Here is a 19,017-nt window from a genome sequence, read left to right as displayed (position 1 = left end):
TTTCACCTGGTGCAACTTGTTTCTGTTGCCTCTTGTCCTTCAGCTATGCATCTTGGAGATGCATCTTTACCTTCTGATTTGGTGGCTGTAGATAGCAACAAGGTTCACTGTGGGTCTTTTCCCAAGGTTGACCAAACACAGCTGTCTCTGCCTCAGCCTGTACATCCTGTACCTCAGTCCCATAATCATCTTGGTGGCCACCACTGAATTTGACCCAGTCTGTCTTCCTTGTAGTGGCAAACCTCAAACTGGGCACAGGACTCCAGCTGTGGAGGGAAACCTTCCTTTTAGCACACAGTCCTCCCTGGCATTTCCCCTGCTCCCTCTGAACACCCTTCAGTCCTGAGAGAAGAAAAGTGTTTTTAAAAGTGATTTAAAACCATGGTTTATTTCCTTACCAGTACCAGGATCAGAAACCAAGTTTAGGATCTTTCCAGGCTCTGAGTTGATATTGAAGCAGATGTTCCTTTGGCTCTTGGGCAGGTGTATGATGAAATGTGGGTCATTGTCAACTGAAATATAGAAAGTAATTGGATGTGAGAAGCAGGCTGGTACCTGCCCTAAAGGTAAGGGACACAAAGACTTTCCTCAGAGGATTTTGAAGCACTTTTAGGGACTCCTCAGAGTAGGACCAGGGTCTTTTTCATCCCTGCAGCAGCTAAGTAAGTTCTCAGATGCTCCTCACAAAAGTTTCTCAGACACATTTCCCCCATATACTTCCCCTGTTTAAGGAAAAGACATGACATCATTGGCTTGAGGAGCACTGCCAAGTGCAGTGAACCACTGGTTCAACTGGTCATAGGCTCAGCCTGGAGTTTTAGAGACTGAGCTTTATTTTTTCATGAGGGAAGCCAGCCTCCAGGGGAGGTCAAGAAACCTTCTAGACACCAGACAGACAGGCACATATCTTTGAGACCTAGATCCAGAAACAGACCTATGGCACAGGAAACAGGACTGTCCAAAACCTATGTCCAACTCCTCCCATGCCCAGCTGTTGCCTGTTTTTAGAAGCGACACACTCCTGGGTCATTTCTCTCTCAAACTAAGAAGCTCTAAGACTTCTAACTAAGAGCTACACTGGGGAGGAGTTAGATAACACTTTGTTTGTTAGCTACATAACTACACAAATCAACACACAGGCACACTCCCAGAGTTATTGTAGTTACACTGCTTTTATGGGTGATGGTTCTCACAGCTGGTTTGTTTAAGTAGGCACTAAACTGTGGCAAAGGTCCAAGCACTAACAGGATCCATCAGTCACCAGAGCATCCTGAGATTTTTATCTACCACAGCACATTCATCTGTCACTTACTTACAACAGCAGTAACTTCACATTAGCTCTGCTACTCCAGAGAAGCTGAACATAAGCTCAGTGAACAGTCTTAGCCCCAGAGAAGCACACAGAAGATGTGTATTCCTGTATTCCTGTATTCCAGCTAGGATCTAGACTAGCTTCATGCTTGTAACTTGGAGCACGTTTTTAAAGGTTCATCTATTCAAAGTCAAAAAGACTTGTTTTATAAAAAAAACCCTTGATCTTTAGGCACTAGATGGATTTGCAAAAAGTTTGACTGAGGTGGCTGTGATTTGGGGTGCACGTGGTTGTGCCCTGCTCAGACCTTCAGCAGGGGCTGCACGGAGAACCTTTTGCACTGAGGTCCTCTGCAACATCACACAAGTAGCTTCCTCAGATGGTCACAGCAGTGGATTTATGCTCTTACAGACTAGCCCCCTAACTGAAGATACAGCTATTACAACAATTCAGAAAGCTACACAAGAAAAAATAGGACAACTGGCAGAGTCCTCCATCATTATTGGGCTTAGCATCTTGCCACAGAAGCTGGAGTTCCCAAAGTGCCTGATAACTTTGGTTATATCCCTTCTATTTGATGATTAGGAGGTGAGTGTTTCAGTCTGGTGTGTCTTTGTAGAGAAATACTGGAGGTTTTACCTCTGTTTATGCTCAGAGAAGACACAGGAGGACTCCTTTGCTCAGGCATGAAGCTGACTGGTACAGCTGTGACATTGGCCCAAGGTGGGATACCTTTGTTGTTATTAGGTGCATTTGGAGTTAATCCCAGAGTACCTGTTAAAGGACAGTCAGAATTAGGTTTTTTTGTTAGTACTGGCATATTTAATGACATGATTTTTAAAGCAATGCAGTAAGTAGATCAGAGTCTGATGTTCTAGCAATGCAAAGAATGTGCAACACAACTTACAACAGATTTGTCCAGTGAAGTCAGGGTGGATTTACTCCAGAGGAGTATGACTTGCTGGGGGAGTTGAGCTAACCATAAGCTATTGTTGAAAAATGCTTTTAAACTCTTATTGTTGAAAAATACTTTTAAACTCTTCTTAGTCTGAATAGGGCCCACTTTAGCAAAGCCCCCAGTGTTGAGTGTTTGCCAAATGAAAAGCTGCATTTTAAAAGTTCATCACATGGCAAAAATCTTTGATGACTTCAGTCCTGAGTCTGGGATGTCTGAGAAGAGGTAGGACTCTTTCCACATGCCCTAGGACAACCTACAGGCATAAAGGCTGCAAATTAGTGCAAACATTTAAAATATGATCCCCAAATGTGTCCCCTTCTGCTGGAGATCTCTCTGCCTTTGCCATGATAGAGGCAGGAGAAGGTTGCACGTGTTGTCTCTCCTACTTAATTTATAAAGCAATGTGGCCTTAAATGATCCATGAAACTTGGTTAGTTTTAATATGTTGGGCTGAGAATGGCAAGAGCTGAATCAAGGCACACATTCCCACCTGCTGGCCCTGCTCTGAAAGGGCAGTAGGAGGAAAAAGGAGCCGGGAACAACAGCAGGACAGAAGATTGCACAGGTAGATCTTCTAAATCTCTGTCAGCATCATCTTTCTTGAACCTCTAACTCGCACTCTTGGCTGTTTACTCATGTGGAGTTAGTTCTGTTAGCTCAGTTATATGTGAAGTCAGTGCAGCTAATAGAAGCTGGACAGAGACTTCTGAGTCTCCAGGTCATATTAATTTTCATACTGTTATGCATGAAGAAGCTGCACTGTGCACAGTCTGGTTTTGCAGTAGGTCTGTCATGATAAAAAGGCAATTAGACAATCCTTTGAAAAGTGAGTGATTTCAGTAGGAGACGCGGTCCCTGAAGGCAGCTCTGATGGGAGACAGAGGTCTGTCCTTTCACATCTGGTAGCTAAGAGGGCCAATGGGATCCTGGGGGGCATCAAAAGGAGCGTGGCCAGCAGGTCAAATGAGGTGATCCTCTCCCTCTGCTCTGCCCTGGTCAGGCCCCACCTGGAGTACTGATTCCAGTTCTGGGCTCCCTGGGATAAAAAAGACAGAGGAGGCTACGAAGATGATTAAGGGCCTGGAGCATCTCCCCTAGGAGGAAAGGCTGAGTGAGCTGGGATTGTTCAGCCTAGAGAAAGAAGGCTGAGAGGGGATCTTATTAATGCTTATAAATATCTTAAGTATGGGATGCAGGGGGAAATGGCCAGCCCCTTTTCAGTGCTCTGTGGAGACAGGACAAGGGACGATGGCCTCAAGTTGGAGCACAGGAAGTTCTGCACCAACATGCAGAAGAACTTTTACACAGTGAGGGTGGCAGAGCCCTGGGACAGGCTGCCCAGGGGGGTGTGGATTCTCTTTCTCTGGAGATATTCCAGACCTCTCTGGACGCCGACCTGTGTGACCTGTTCTAGGGAACCTGCTTTGGCAGGGGGGTTGGACCCGATGATCGCTGGAGGTCCCTTCCAACCCCTATGATTCTGTGATTCTGTGATCTATTTCAGATTGCCCATTCATGCCTTGTATGTACACACTTTTGGGTGCAGCCCACATGTTGCACAATCCGAAGCACAGATATACTTTGATACTGGTTTTACAAGTTCTGTCCTCTGCCAAGGTTCAAGAGTCGTGTCCCACTGTCCCTGAAATCCGCAGATGCCTTGGCCTGGATTTCAGTGCTAAATTTTGACTCTTCTATCAAACACAAAGACATGGGAACCTATATTACAATCACTTAAACCCCCTACATCATCTAAATCAAGATGATTATGGTCTGAATTAGTCAGCTGGTGCCATGGATAACGAATTCTTTATACATGAATGCAATACATGCTATTTCTGTGCTGCAGGGTTTGGTGGTTTGAGATGCAGTATGTGATACAAAGAATTACTTCTTTTCTCTGGGTCTCAGCTGCAGACTTTAAAATTGAAAGGCAGAAAAAATAAACTTAAAAATAGAAGTTGACAAACATAAGGACCCCGTTTCATCTAGCCAGCACCAGGATGTTTTTGTATTTATCCAGGAGCATAAGAACTGAGCATGCAGGACACATGCCTGGAGTTTCATCAAAGTCCCAACCACTTCCAGTGTGAATTGCCAGATGGATGGTGATGTCTGTTGGGGTAATTTAGGTTGCTTCTTTCCTTCACAGCCAATTGTAAACTCTTGAATTTATTAATAGGTTTTAAATCACCAGAATCAGTCACTTAAGGAGCTGGTCTTTAACTTCCAGTGGTTCCATTGCATTGTACAGGGCAGGGTTTCCTGACAGCAACAGTTGTGCTTCTTCAAGTCACTAACTGTGAGGGCACCGCGCTGTGCCCTGTTAGCTGCTGTGGAGTTATATTGGAAGCAGATCACAGAATCACAGAATCACAAGGTTGGAAATGACCTTTAAGATCATCAAGTCCAACCATTCCTGTCCTGTGCTAAACCAGATCCCTAAGTACCTCATCTACCCATCTGTTAAACACATCCAGGGATGGTAACTCAATCCCCGCCCTGGGCAGCCCCACATCCCAACAACTCTTCCAGTGAAGAACTTTTTCCTAACATCTAATCTGACCCTGCCCTGGTGCAGCTTGAGGCCATTTCCCCTTGTCCTATCTCCTGTCACCTGGCTGAAGAGACCATCTCTCACCTCTACACCCTCCTTTCAGGTCATTGCAGGTGGTGATAAGGTCTCCCCTCAGCCTCCTCTTCTCCAGGCTAAACAATGACAGCTCCCTCAGCCTGTCTTCATAATGTTTGCCCTCCAGCCCCTTTACGAGCCTGGTTGCCCTTCTCTGGACACACTGCAGGACCTCAATGTCCTTCTTATGCTGAGGAGCCCAGAACTGGACCCAGCACTCGAGGTGTGGCCTCACCAATGCCGAGTACAGGGGCACAATCACCTCCCCAGACCTACTGACCACGTGCTTTCTGATACAGATGTCTGTGCAGGCATGACTTTGGACATGCTGGACACCCACAGATGGCAACAGCTATTGCTTTGAGACTGACTCTACCATATAATGTCAGAACAAGCTGGCCTCTCCTCATTTGGCTGGACATAAGGTTGCTGTAACAAAAACCTTGCCACAGGTATTGAAGTAATTTAATTATTGAGGGGCTCTGTTATGACAACTTGGGTTCTGTGTGGGCTCATGGCTGATTGATAGCAATCTTAGGAAGCTTCCAAGGCTTAGAAGTGGTGATAAAGTATGGTTTAGTCAATTCTACAGCCTCAGTGGAGGGACCTAGACATATCCATCCCAGTAAGAAGACATTCAGTCTGTGACTTTGTAGGCTTATTAACAATCCTGTCATTGCAATGTTGGCACATTCAGTCCTCACTGAAGCCAGTAGCTCCAAAGAACACTTGTCTGACAGGATGCTCTCAAACTGGCTGAAGATTTGAACAACTTTCACTGAAAATACAGGCTGCCCTATAAGCACAAACACCTGGAGTGAACAATGAACACAGTCGTTCTTCCAACACAAAAACAAAGCCAAAATGAGAGGTACAGTAATGGACAGACTGAGACACTGACCTGGGCAGCAGCCCCTTCTGGGGTCTTTGGGCTGGTCTGCCAGCATTATCTCATCTTTTTCAGCGTTCTCTATCAGCATGGCTGTGAAGGGGGTAACAATATGATGGTCAAGAGACATCTGTAAGATGGATTTGGTGATGTTCCTCTTCAAAGCTGCAGTGGGAGCTGTGTTTCTGGGTGGAAAATAAAACAGAAGGCATGGTTAGCAGCTCTACAGGGCAACTGCCATGACAATTCCTCCACAGAGGTAGGTGTTGCAAGAAGGAAAGGCTGAGGGTCTGTGTGAATGCACTCTCCCTAAGAAGATTATTTTTGGCTTCTGTAGACTCTGGCCTGGACTCAGAGAATCCCAGTCCATCTCTTTCTGCTTCAGAGGGGATTCATCCTGAACCACTCCATAGCTTTTATGCAGGTTCCCAAAGGCAAATCTCCCATTCATTTAATTTGCTCAGCCCCACAGCTAGGGTTGTTTGACCCTTGTTCCTCTAATTAACTGCTCCCAAACTCTATTGCCTGGTATCTGTGAGTGCTAAAGGTAGGAGGAACGTGGCTGAAGGTATCACCTACCTTTATTTTGATTCGTTTACCTTACCCATTTGAAACCCTGTGAGCAGCCTCATGGCTGTGGTCCCTGAGAAGAACAGATTGCTCTCAAGATTCTCTTCCTTCCCATCACAGATCTCATTTCCCCTCACCTCTCTGCCAGCATCTGGTTGACAGTCAGATATGCCCACAGCTTCTTAGTGAAGTCAGGATCTGCATATTTGTCTTTCTTCATAAAGCCATCCAGTTCTTCAACATCTCTCAGGGTTTCCATGACAAGCTCTGCATTTGCCTATGCAATTAGTAAGAGATAAAGGTAATGGAATGTGACCCAGGAGAATGGGGTGGCTTGGAGTTTCTCTCTGGGGATGGCTGGTGTTAAGGACCCACTCTGGCTCTGCCTGTGGGCACTTCTAGATCAGAAAGCCCTGGCACCACTGGCCTGACTGCCATGGGGAGATGAGCTGTGGCAAAAGGGTCTTCTGTTAAAGACACAGTTAGTGAGAATGGATTGAAATAGGTAAAGGAGCTGTCAGCAGCAGCCAAAGAGTTTGGTACCACATGGTGAAAGAAAGAAGGTCCCAACTGAGCTCTACTATCCTCCTCTCAGGCTTTTCCACATCCAATTCCTACTGAGGAACAGAAACTAAATTCTACTTTCTCCCACAGACCCTTGGACTGCACTGTTTTGGTAGGAAAGACTATTTAACATGTTTGATTTTTCCAGCATACAGCATATGGCAACTTCTAAGCCCTGCAAGAATGTGGATGCTTTGTGTCTTCCCCAGAAAGAAGGATCTGGGTGCAGTATTTCCACCCCATCCCACTCCACCTGCAAGAGCAGCCCTGAAATGCAGGGAGAGTCTCGTTGCACATGCCACAGTGCTTGGACTTGACACACTGTAGAGTCCTCTCTGCTTGAACTCCCCAACAATGGGAGGTTCAACTCTGAAAGGAGCCACTTTAGGAGATCTGTCCAAGCACCTCCACAAAGAATGAAGGAGGACTTAATAGTCTTGGAACATAATTGAATTGCAAATGAATTTTGTATGGTACATTATGGTACAGAGGACGTTCCTCTGGCAGGATGCAGGATGCAGAATGCAGGATGCAGGATGCATTCAGTGACTACTCATGGCCAGACCTGAATCTATTCTGAAATGTTGTTGGACAACCCTCCCAGGTTTCTCCATTCTCCCACCCAGGACCCAGCTGAACAAAACACTCTGCTGGCAATAGCCTCCAACAAGGAGACTGTGCACATGAGTGAACGGACCAGCCTAACCCCCAGGAAGAGGTACCCAAGGGACAACTTCACTCACTGCTGTTGCTGTGACAATGCTTTCCAAGTGCTGCAGGTTTTCTGTGTCGACCTTCCCAGCCACTACTATCTCTGAGCCACCAAAGTAGTTGTGGAAGCTGCTCTGGGTGACGTCTGACACTGACTCCTGAGGGTAGTTGAACTGAATCTTCTTCAAGAGTGGGGTGGAGACCTGGTTGTAGAAATTCTGGAAGGAGATAGAGAAGTGAGTCTGTCATGCCTGAAGCAACCCTTCTACATGGTCTACTGACTGAAATGAGAGCATGTAACAAAACCCAGAGCCATAATGGGCAAGTGGGACTTTCCTTGCCCCAGAGAATACAAATGCCTTTATACATAGACCCTAGTACACTTGTAAGAGGATATAGCAAGAAGATGTGGCCCAAGTCTTGTGGAAGTCAAGAGATGGTGAGAAACCCATGGGCTGTGTTCTTCCTAGACCTAAAAGGCTCAAACACAAGCCTGAATCTATTATCAGGTTGGTCAGCTCTTGGCTACTGTGTAAGACCACAGCTGCTTCCCACACAATTCTTGCCAGAAAGCAGACCTGTATCTCACTTGCATTCACTCCTGTGCTGTAGACTGCCTGTCCTTTTCTGATCCTGTTGTACCTGGCAGAGGTGAACTGAGATGTGTGTGCAGATGGGTTCAGCATATGGGAAAACAGGTACCTACACAGTGCTATGGGTGGGGGCTGTCTCATACCAAGGGGCTGCCCTCTCAGAGCTGCTCTCTTTGGCAGAACATCGTGTAGTGTGTCCTACCACACCTGTGGTGCAAAGAAGTCAGAGAAGCCTGCACAGGTGATGAAACCAGAGAATATAAAACTGAGTAAGAATGTAAGATTCTGTTCATCAGCAATTGCTGCTCATGGATTTGGAGCTATATAGCCTCCTACAACCGATTTCTTTCTTACACTGGCAAACTTTGGATTAGCATTTAGCATTTCTATCTAGGCCTTTTGTTACTGCTGAAGTGGTCTGTGGTAAAATCCAGGCCTTAATTTTAATTACCAAAATCTGTTTTATGGTTAGGACTGGTTCATAGAACATAAATCCTACACACAGCAGTAAAGTGTTTATTATAGATACTACAAAATTTTCAACTAGGAGCACATAAGCTAATGCATTTTTGGCACCTCGAAGGCCTCACCAGAGGAAACAATGCCTTTTGTGATGTCCCCTGCAGTAACTACTCTTGCTAGTGGAGTTACCCAGCCCCACAGCTGTGAAGAGAACCAGACCCTCAGTTTCAGAGGCAATGGGTCAGAAACTCACCTTCATTTGGGCAGAAGTCTCCTGGTTTCCAAAAATCCTCTGGGCCATGCCACGGTTGTCAGTGGCGATTCTCTGCAGGAAATCGTAATCTACATCAAACCCAATCCCGAGGCAGAAGAGGGAGAACTCGTCCTTTATGCTCTGTTTCACGTTCTTCTGGATCGTCGTCAGCTTTAGCTCACCTTGGAGACACACAACGGGCAACATCCAGCTGAGCAATGGAGGACATCAAGACTTGTCAAGTCCATCATGCTTGTCAAGTCTCTCTGGTTCTCTGGTAATATAAGGGAAATCTAAGCAACTAGCTCAGATGCCAAATCTACATTTTGTAGTGCCTACAGTGACACAGGCAGGGACATCAACCTCCAAGCCTGGATCTACACAAGGTTGCCCAGGCCCCATCCAACCTGGCCTTGAACACCTCCAGGGATGGGGCATCCACGACCTCTCTGGGCAGCCTGTTCCAGCCCCTCACCACTCTCTCTGTAAAAAACTTCCCCCTAATATCCAATTTAAAACTTCCCTCCTTCAGATTCACTCCATTCATCCCCCCTTGTCCTGCCATTGTCTGCCCTTTTATAAAGTTGATTCCCCTCCTGTTTCTCTGCTCCCTTCAGGGACTGGAAGGCTGCAATGAGGTCCCTCTGCAGCCTTCTCTCCTCTAGGCTGAACAAGCCCAGCTCCCTCAGCCTCTCTTCATAGGGGAGGTGCTCCAGCCCTCTAATCATCTTTGTCGCCTGCTCTGAAAGGTTTTACTTTGTTTCTCATACTTCAGATGTTCTCTCCCACCATTAGACTGACTTTTTTTTTTTCCCAGATATTTTTAATGGCAGCCTCTTCTGGGCTGGCACCTCACAATAAGCATTTGCTTTTGACCTGTATGAAATCCAACCCATATTAATTCACTTTCTACTTTATTTTCCTGGTTCAGATGTTGCATTTAGGACTGCATAGATCTGTGTGGGCTAAAGGCAATGGAAGAGGACTTTTTTTCTAAGGCTGTTGTGAGTACAGGACTTGTCTGTTTCTGTAATTGCAAGGAGTAGGTGGCTTGCATAACAATTTACTCATTTTTTGAAAGCTTCTGTGCCAAGCCCCATGGCATCTGTGGCACCTGGCAAAAAGAGCAGCACAAGTATTAGGAGAAAATGGAACAGAATTCTTTAAACTTACTGTCCAAGTGTCTAAATGTTGCATGCTTTTCTCAGGCTAATCCCACTGGCCATTCTTCTCACCTCAGGTAGGATCCTTACCTACTGTGGGGTCTCCATCAGACACCAATACGATCATTGAGACTGAGTTAGGGTCCAACATGCCTAAGTTTTGAGCTTCGTTCAGGATGAATGTGGCTCGGAGAAGAGCTTCATTAATATTTGTGCCTGTCAGAGACACAATGAGGAAAAGCAAGTTTGATTTTTGTCAAATCCAGATCAGTTCTGAGATCCTAGTGCAATTCATCAGCACAGAAAACATCTGAGAACAAGGCAGCAAAACCCCTTCTCTGTGATGCTTATGGTACATCTGCTAACATTCTGGTTCCCTAAAGAAATAGAAGCTGAAATCAGTTGTATGTGGGTCATTGTGTTAAACAGACCTTCTCTGTTTTCCTCACCTCTAGTTACACTATTTACTGAAGCCAACAGAATGATTCAAGAGGTACTTCTCTGTAAGTACTCTGTTATCCATCTGAATTTGTTCATCAGCACGTTACTTTTTCCTTACCATGATGTTGAAACATATTAATACATATTAATATTAACTTACACACCTCTGTATTTACACATACATAAGCATTTTACACTAAGTTCCATTAAGAGACCAGGTGTTGATACCCTTCTTAGTCCCAGGCTGCCACCTTGCTCACCCCTCATGACCCTCACTAATCCCAGTGGGACCATTTGTGTTGTTGGTATTTCTGTGCTGTGGGAAGAAGCAGTGGGGTTGCAGGCAGATGATTGAATGAGAGAAGAAGGAACTGTCTTTTCTGGCATCAGCCAGAAACAGCCAGCCTTGGTCACCTTGACTGGAAAAGAAGAGGTGTACCTTTACTCACCCTGTCTAAAGGTTTAGCTTGTGGCACAGAAAGGACCGAACAAGAAATTAGGCTGAGAGGAACTGGGATGAAAAGGCTGAGCAGTCAGATAATAGGTATTTTGTTTGTGAAGAAAGAAAAACATTAGCAGCTCCAGAAACAGGATAATAAAAGTGGCTCTCAGCTTGTCTGTCAGCTCATTTAGGATAATAAAGTCAGGCTCGTGAGGCACTCATGTACCCATATATAGGTTCCTATTCCCAACACACTGAAGATCTCAGACAAGTCTAAAGCTTCATGTTGAACATGTATTATCTTACGTGTTGCCAGTAAAACTTTCAGGGAATGAAGGCTCTGATGGTGGGGAAAGCCTCTACATGCTACTGATGTACAAATAACTGAACAACTAAACCAGAATTGCACTTCAGAGGGCAGCAGATTAAAATGTTCACGAGCCCTTTCTGTACAAGTAGCTCAAGCAGTAAAACATGGACTCAAAATGCTATAGGGCTGAAAAAGGCAACTGTCCTTGTTTATCAGAGAGGGAATGAAGGCGCAAAACACAGTTTGCCCCAGGTGTCAGCCTACAATTTACAGCAAGTGAACACCCTGGAGTTAGGCTGCTTATGATCTGCTTTACAAAGACGTGAGACAGCCTTGGTCTTTCAAGAATATTTGGGACCTGTGAGCCTGGAGGTAGGACTTATAAAGGCAGCTATTCTATGGTCTATGTTCTATCTGTCATAGTTTATTCAGTAGAAGGAAATGCCATGCCATCCTCTACCACAATAAACTGGAATCCTTGCTCTCCTTTCACCTAGGGCATGTTTTTCCTATCTTGAGATCAGACTTCTTTCTAGGAATACCCTGCCAATCTGAAAGTTGTCTGAGATACCATTCCTGTGATATCTAACTTCCATGAGCACCTTGCAATCAAAACCTCATACCCCCGTTGGGATGGATGGTCTGGATGTACTTCTTAGCATCTTCAACCTGCGCCGGGGTGGCTGAGACAAGATTATCTCTCCAGCATCGGACGTTGTGGTTGAAATCAATAAGAGAGAATTGATCAGCAGCACGGAGCTCACTCAATATTGCCTTCATGGCCTCGATGGTCTGGTAGGAAGAAATTTAAGAGAAGATGATTTTATGCTTCCTTTTGCTGAAAGCAGCTTCTTCAGTTGTGACTGCACCCAAACAGATGCCTCTGCTGAATAAGAACATGAGCACTGGAATCCAAAATAGCATCTGCTATCCAAACCTCTCCTTTTTTGCACTTCTTGATAAAATTGAACTTCTCTCCAAAGAAACACCAAAAATACAATTAGCAAAACCAAACCCATGTGCCTCAACCATCCTTGTTTAGCTCCTGCTGACACAGAGTGAGGTGAGACAGCGGCTGTGAGAGATTGTGGTTCAGGAGAGAGGAATTGTTTACAACAGCTCAGGAGACCTAGCTCAGTCTGCAGTGCTGTCATTTCAGGAAGGGTAACATCTGTTTGAGGAGGTGTGATTTAAACAAGTGACAATTAGTCTCAGCTTTGGGGCATGCATTTCCTTAAGGATCCAGTCTACCAAACCTTGGTATTGTGCTCTGAAACCAATTAAAATATACTAGATTATCCCCAAACAATGTTTGTCTATCCATTCTTAAAACTTTCAGCGACACATGATATATCTGAACTCCCTTCTCAGCACTACATTTTTTACCTAATATCTAATATAAATCTCTCCTGTTATAAGTCCATCTTATTCCATCTTATTCTACCATGAGTGGGCATGAATATCAGTTGATGATTGTCCCTTTTAGAACAATTATTTGCATATTTGGAGGCTCATTATATCTCTCCAAACTTCATTTTTTGAATTTTATTTTCATGGGTTATGTTGTCTAAACAATTCATACTGTTCTTCAGCAGGCTGTCATCAATTTGTCCACAACTTTTTGAAAGCAGGGATGTTGTACCCTCACTGAGACCTTCCTGGGATTCAGTAGAGGAGATTAGAGAAAAAGAGAGTCAGAGCCTTTGCAAAATGTTTTGTGATCTGTCAGTTAAAATTGCAATTTAGAGCTAAAATCCATATTCTAATGGCATTGCCTCTTCCTTACAACATGGAAGGAGCTTTACAAATAAATAGTAAAATCATGAAGCTTTTATCCACTATATATTCTCCAAATTCAGTGAAACTTTTGATGGACTAAAGTGTAAATATCTTAGCTGGTGATTTTGAGTGCCAGTCTGCTGCAGAAATGGATAGTAAGGCACATGGGAAAACTTGGCAGCAGGTTAATTTTGCAATAGAGGTCAAACACTTACTTGTTTCATTTTCAGTCCCCACATAGAGCCACTGACATCTATAACAAATAAAATATTTTTGGGCAAAGGATCAAGATTTTCTGGAGCAAAGAAGTGAATAAAATAGCCATTAAAAATCTGAAAAAGAAAACAAAAATTTCACAGTGAAGTCAGCTACAATAAAGATTTCAGAAAACTCAAGACAATAGCAGAGCAGAAAATGTTATTCTTCTTTATGGTCTGAATCTAACTTTCAGCTCTGTGCGATTTTTTTTTAGCCTTACACCTTTTATACTCTGAAGTCTTCACATTTTATCAAGGAAAGCAGAGCCATACACTAGCACAGGGAGGAATGAGAAATGGGTTTAAAAAGACTGTTCTGTCTGTAATAATTCAACCCCATAAGTCTGCTTCATGTTAACATAAAAATAGTGATGTTCTAGTTGTCTCCTTGTGATATATTGGTACAACTTCCAATGACTCCATCCTCTGATTCTACATTAAATCACCAGAGCGCTGCTAGGTATAAAAGACATTGGCTTTTTGCACAAGACAGGAATCTGCTCCTGACTATATGTAGGACGATGTCTTAGTCATAAATTAAGTAAATCCATTCTGCCCACTTAAAATCTTTCTGTTCTTTCAATTGGATACAGAGCTCTTTCTCATGCTTCTTCCCCTGCATGGTGACGTTTAGCACGGTTTGCTTAATGACAGCAGTTCTTGTGTTCACAGATCGACCATCCCCGTTAAACAGCAACACTTACTTCCAGTTCTCCACCCGTGGTTTCTCTGTTCACATCGTATTGCACCACAAAATTCCCATCTACTGCTGTGGATGAGCACTTGGGGCATTTTCGCTGCTGAGCCATCGTTGGCTTGAAAGACACGTGAGCCTTGAAACGAGAAGCAATCGTCGGTCAATCAGATGTTGTGTGGAAGGTGCATCATCAAAACCAAGAGTTCAACTCTACTGGAATATCTGATTTCACTGAAGGCTTATCTTTCTGTATTTGTGCAATTCCTCTAAGCAGAAAATCGACTTCACCACTTCAAAAGGGAAACAGTGCCTGGGTATGCTGGTTCAGTGGTAGCAACTGCGACACAAACATGGTGACCCGTATCTACAGCACCAAATGTTTCAATTAGAGCTGTGCAAACCATTTCTAGTAACTAATATGTTGGCTCATTTAACTTTCTCCTAATTGAAACTACCCATAATTTTATCAACTTTTAAAATAGCTTTTTAATTGAATTTCTCTCAAACAAACAAGAGGTTGTGATTTGCATGCAAATCAAGTACTAGGGATCCTTTTCACCAGTTACATGACTGGTTATGCAGACTGATGGTATTATTTCTCTTCTTTGACTGAGTAACTTGACATTTCCTGGGAAGACATAATATATATAGCCAGCAACAATTTTTCCTGTACACCCACAGTCTAACACTTGTGCAGGTCCTTCCTTATTATGTAAGGTCTTTGGAACATGTGAAAATTCTCTTTGCATTAATGTTATGAGCAAACCTACTTGAGACTATCTTAATATTGTCAATATTTTGCTATATTCTAGTTACATATGCTATTAAGAATACTGCCATGACAGTGAAGTTTAATAACAGCAACAAACACCTCCAAATAATTGATGTGAGCAGAATAATAACAGCTGAATGGGACTCTCAGTTAAGTGTTGAGTTGGCCTTCAAATTCACAATTAAGCTTGGTCAGAGGTTATCAGTTTAAACTACCTCTGAAATAATTTGCTAAACTAGGAATGTGGGTGAATGAGGCATAACACTACTGCTGGATATCAAGAAATGGTGCTGCTTGATATATTATTATAGTAATATTGACAGACTTTTGGGGCCTGATTCACTAAGACTTGTACCCTCACAGAGTCGCTGCTTGAAGTTTCTTGAGGAAAAGTACTGTTGGAGGGTTTAATTTCTACACAAGAGCTATGCTGGTGCAAGCTAGGGTTAAAATGTTAAGGGGAATAGCAGTCCTAAAGTAAGTCCTTATGTAGATGTTCTCAGCTGAAACTGAGATTGTGAAGTTGTTCCAGAAAGGTTATTCCACCTGATGTTCATTACCTACCTTTTTCACATCCAGCAATCTCACTGCACTGTTCTTTCAGAATTACATCTTTTCATAGAGATGGATTGGGTACATACTATTTCTATACTGTAATATATGAGCATCTTGTACCTATGTTTATGTATCAATAATGAAGACACTATAATTTTTGCTGTATTTTTGCATATTTACGGAAGGTATGAAAAAAAAAATGTCATGACTGTGTATGAACAAGTGTAAAAACTGAAGTTTTTATGCTTTTTCCAGTCTTTGGCTTTTACCTTTTTCTCTCCCTTAGAGATGGTGGTGATTCCATCAAAATGATCTCCAAGAGAATTAGGAACATGCACATAGCGAAGTCCCTGTGGCTCAATGATGCGGACATCCACCTAAAGGCAGGAAGGGAGGACAGGACATTTAGTATGGAACAGTGCCAGCGTTGTACCAGGATCTAAAGAACCCTCCACAGGCAAACTCAGCTGGGCAGTGGGTTGCCCTTGGCAACTCTCCAGTAAAGCTAGTCTCATTCATGGTGGGGGTCTATACAATGCTGCAAATAGACCACCATGGAAAGACCAAACAAATGTGCCCAAACAATTGAAAGAATTCATTGGATATGCTCCTTCTCACCCCCTGGGGCAAGTGCTGGGGTAGGAGCTAAGGGTGATACCATTGTTTATGCTGAAAAAAGCACTCAGTGACTGCACCTAAGTGTTGCTTTGGGTTAGGAGGCCAGGAGGATGATGAGTTCTCATAGTGAATGTCAAGTTCTATTCCTCTCTACTCATGTTGCTGACAGGATAGAGAGTATTTTCTCCTTTGGTTGAATGGTCCTGGTGATTTGGAAAATAAAGTTTTTATCCTGTGAGCTAAGGACGTTTTCTGGTTGTGTGTCTGAACAGTTAATAAGACTGCTAGTAGGCAGGACAAAGCATCTTTTTCAGTAAAATTAACTCAGGCCTTTGGACAGCTTGCAGAAGATCACAGTCTGCTCCAAGGAAAGGAGAGCAACAAACTCTCTTATACAGCTTGTGCTCAGGCCACGGAAAGCTGAAGATGACATTTATGAAACAGGAATGTGCGAATGGCCAGATGGAAATGTCCAGCTACCCCTATATCCCATATCTTTTGATGAATGATAGAGGACACCCTTGAATGTGTACAAGAAAGAAGGTAAGAATAAGAAAAATCATCTTCTAGCAGCCAGTTGTGGACAGACTGCCATTCAAAGAACATCTGCTCACATAGTACTATATCTCATGAAGTTGGATTATGAAGAGCACAGTTCCAAATAAATAACTAATACTGTTTGCTTTCCTACAGTTAAGGCAAGTTTACACAAGGGTGTATATATAGACCAAAGCTTGTTTGCCCAAGTGGTCCTAACGTGATTCAGTCACAATTCAGGAGCTGCTCAACTGCGTTACAGAATCACAGAATCATAGGGGTTGGAAGGGACCTCCAGAGGTCATCGGGTCCAACCCCCCTCTGCCAAAGCAGCTCATAATTGCACAGGTAGGCGTCCAGACAGGTCTTGAATATCTCCAGAGAAGGAGACTCCACCACCCCCCTGGGCAGCCTGTCCCAGGGCTCTGTCACCCTCACTTGTGAAAAATTTCTTCCACATGTTGGTGCGGAATTTCCTGTGCTCCAACTTGCAGCCATTGCCCCTTGTCCTGTCCCCACAGACACTGAAAAGCGGCTGGCCAATTCCCCCTGCATCCCATATTTAAGATATTTATAAACATTGATTAGGTCCCCCCTCAGTCTTCTTTTCTCCAGGCTGAGCAGCCCCAGCTCACTCAGCCTTTCCTCATAGGAGAGATGCTCCAGGCCCTTAATCATCTTCGCAGCCCTTCTCTGGACTCTCTCAAGGAGGTCCCCGTCTTTTTTATACCAGGGAGCCCAGAACTGGACACAATACTCCAGGTGGGCCCTCACCAGGGCAGAGTAGAGGGGGAGGATCACCTCCTTAGACCTGCTGTCCACACTCTTCCTGATGCATCCCAGGATCCCATTGGCCCTCTTAGCCACCAGTGCACACTGCTGACTCATAGCCAACCTGTTGTCAACCAGGACCCCCAGGTCCTTCTCCACAGAGCTCTTCTCCAGCAGGTCATCCCCCAGCCTGTACTGATACTGATGGTTATTCCTCCCCAGGTGCAAGACTTTACACTTGCTTTGGTTGAATTTCATCTGGTTAGTGTGAGAGGAGGCAGGACACCTTCACTCCTCAGTCATGTTGCTACATAACTCCTGATTTGAAGGGTTTTGTGCTGGTCTACACAGTGACCTTGATGTTATTTGTACTGAGCCTATTTAAAAGGAAGGAGCTGTAGATGAATCGTCCTTCTGTGAGGCTCATTGGCTGTAGGGTGTTGCCTGCACACGCCAGCTCTACTTTACCTCCATGTGCTTTGCCAAGCGTCCTGGCTTCACAGAGATGACGTGCTCGTAGGAGCTCAGTTTTCTCCGAATCATTTCATGGTAGTGGAGTTCGAATTGGATCCTCATTCCTGGGGGAACATTCACTTCAGTTTTGAAGTTTTCCATATCCAAGGCGTTGCTCCTGGAAAGTCAACTGTGGAGTTATTTTGAGAAAATACAAGGATAAAGAGAGCTTCTTTGCATTTTGGTTTCTTTGCATTTGATGGGACTGATTCTAATCATGAGTTATACCAGGGAACTGCAGTTGTCTGTTAGCACATTATGTTTTATCAAGCTGAAAGCAGTTAAGTCCTTTGCAATTAAATATTGAAGTTTCTGTAAGTAAGCATAACTTGCCTCTCCAACCCATTTTCATTTCCAGGGTTCCCCCTCATCTAGCTCCTCTGGAATCCCAATTCTCCTGTGAGTAAGTTCAGTACAATATCCATATGCCAAAGTCTTTATACCTTACTATTCCAGCAGCTTTGCCTTTGGCTTTTGCTTGAGAGTACATTTTTCTGGCTTCAGATTTTTCCCGAATTTGGCTGGTAAATGTTATACCATTGATATCCCTAGGAGAGAGGAGCACAGTCAGTTTGAAAAAGAAACAACTTCACAATCAATAACTGTTTCTTCATTTTAGAAAAGCATCAGTGAAATCTAATGTGGTGGGAAATAAAATAATAAGGCTCTTTTTTAACCTCGAAGTAATGAAGTCTGGTTTCCACTAGATCTGTATTTTTTTTCCCTACCCACTTTTTTATTGCAAGTAGCCACCACTCTTGTACTCTGAGGAAGATCTTTTCTCTCCTATATCGTTCACGCTTTTCCCATCCTTTGGGTAGACATGGCTGTTTTGGAATATGGATGAGGATATGTGTGGGTTCTGCCTCTCTGAAAGGACCCTAAACCCAGCTAATTTCTTTCTGTTTCGTAAGGTCTCTAATTTGTGTCTCTCTCTCACTCCTTTGATTTGGTGCCAACTTGCACAAGATGGAGCTTAGTCTACCTGAAATTTCTGTCCCTTTGTTAAATTCTGTTGATTTTGGCCAATGGTCCAATAATCACTTGAAAAGAGACAGACAGACAGTATGATGCCATGAGCCTTTTTTCTTTGAGAAAGCCTGCTAAAATCGCACTGGATCTGGAAAATAAGAGGTGCTCTGCTCTTTCAGATACTCCCCTCCCACCAGAATCTGCCACCACACTGAACCTGCCAGAGCACAAGGCTGATATTACTGA

General features: G+C 43.9%; 1 protein-coding gene across 1 annotated transcript in view; it reads right to left on the bottom strand.

Moving 5' to 3' along the window:
• Window positions 1-19,017, bottom strand: part of ITIH2 (inter-alpha-trypsin inhibitor heavy chain 2) — a 31,299-nt gene that overhangs the window by 4,123 nt on the left and 8,159 nt on the right. Inside the window, exons 5-17 of the mRNA XM_084279465.1 lie at window positions 18,243-18,347; window positions 17,755-17,917; window positions 15,630-15,737; window positions 14,041-14,169; window positions 13,295-13,411; window positions 11,924-12,092; window positions 10,198-10,323; window positions 8,945-9,126; window positions 7,669-7,854; window positions 6,499-6,638; window positions 5,804-5,976; window positions 1,952-2,086; window positions 399-512 (exon numbers count right to left, since the gene is read on the bottom strand). Of these exons, the coding sequence (XP_084135591.1) occupies window positions 399-512; window positions 1,952-2,086; window positions 5,804-5,976; window positions 6,499-6,638; window positions 7,669-7,854; window positions 8,945-9,126; window positions 10,198-10,323; window positions 11,924-12,092; window positions 13,295-13,411; window positions 14,041-14,169; window positions 15,630-15,737; window positions 17,755-17,917; window positions 18,243-18,347 (1,847 nt within the window). The remainder of the gene's footprint in view (window positions 1-398; window positions 513-1,951; window positions 2,087-5,803; window positions 5,977-6,498; window positions 6,639-7,668; window positions 7,855-8,944; window positions 9,127-10,197; window positions 10,324-11,923; window positions 12,093-13,294; window positions 13,412-14,040; window positions 14,170-15,629; window positions 15,738-17,754; window positions 17,918-18,242; window positions 18,348-19,017) is intronic.

This window comes from Gallinula chloropus (genome assembly GCF_964237585.1).
Source record: "Gallinula chloropus genome assembly, chromosome: 1".
In the NCBI taxonomy this organism is placed as follows: domain Eukaryota; kingdom Metazoa; phylum Chordata; class Aves; order Gruiformes; family Rallidae; genus Gallinula; species Gallinula chloropus.
Note: the sequence above shows the minus strand (reverse complement) of the source record. Positions and strands in the feature narration are given on the sequence as shown.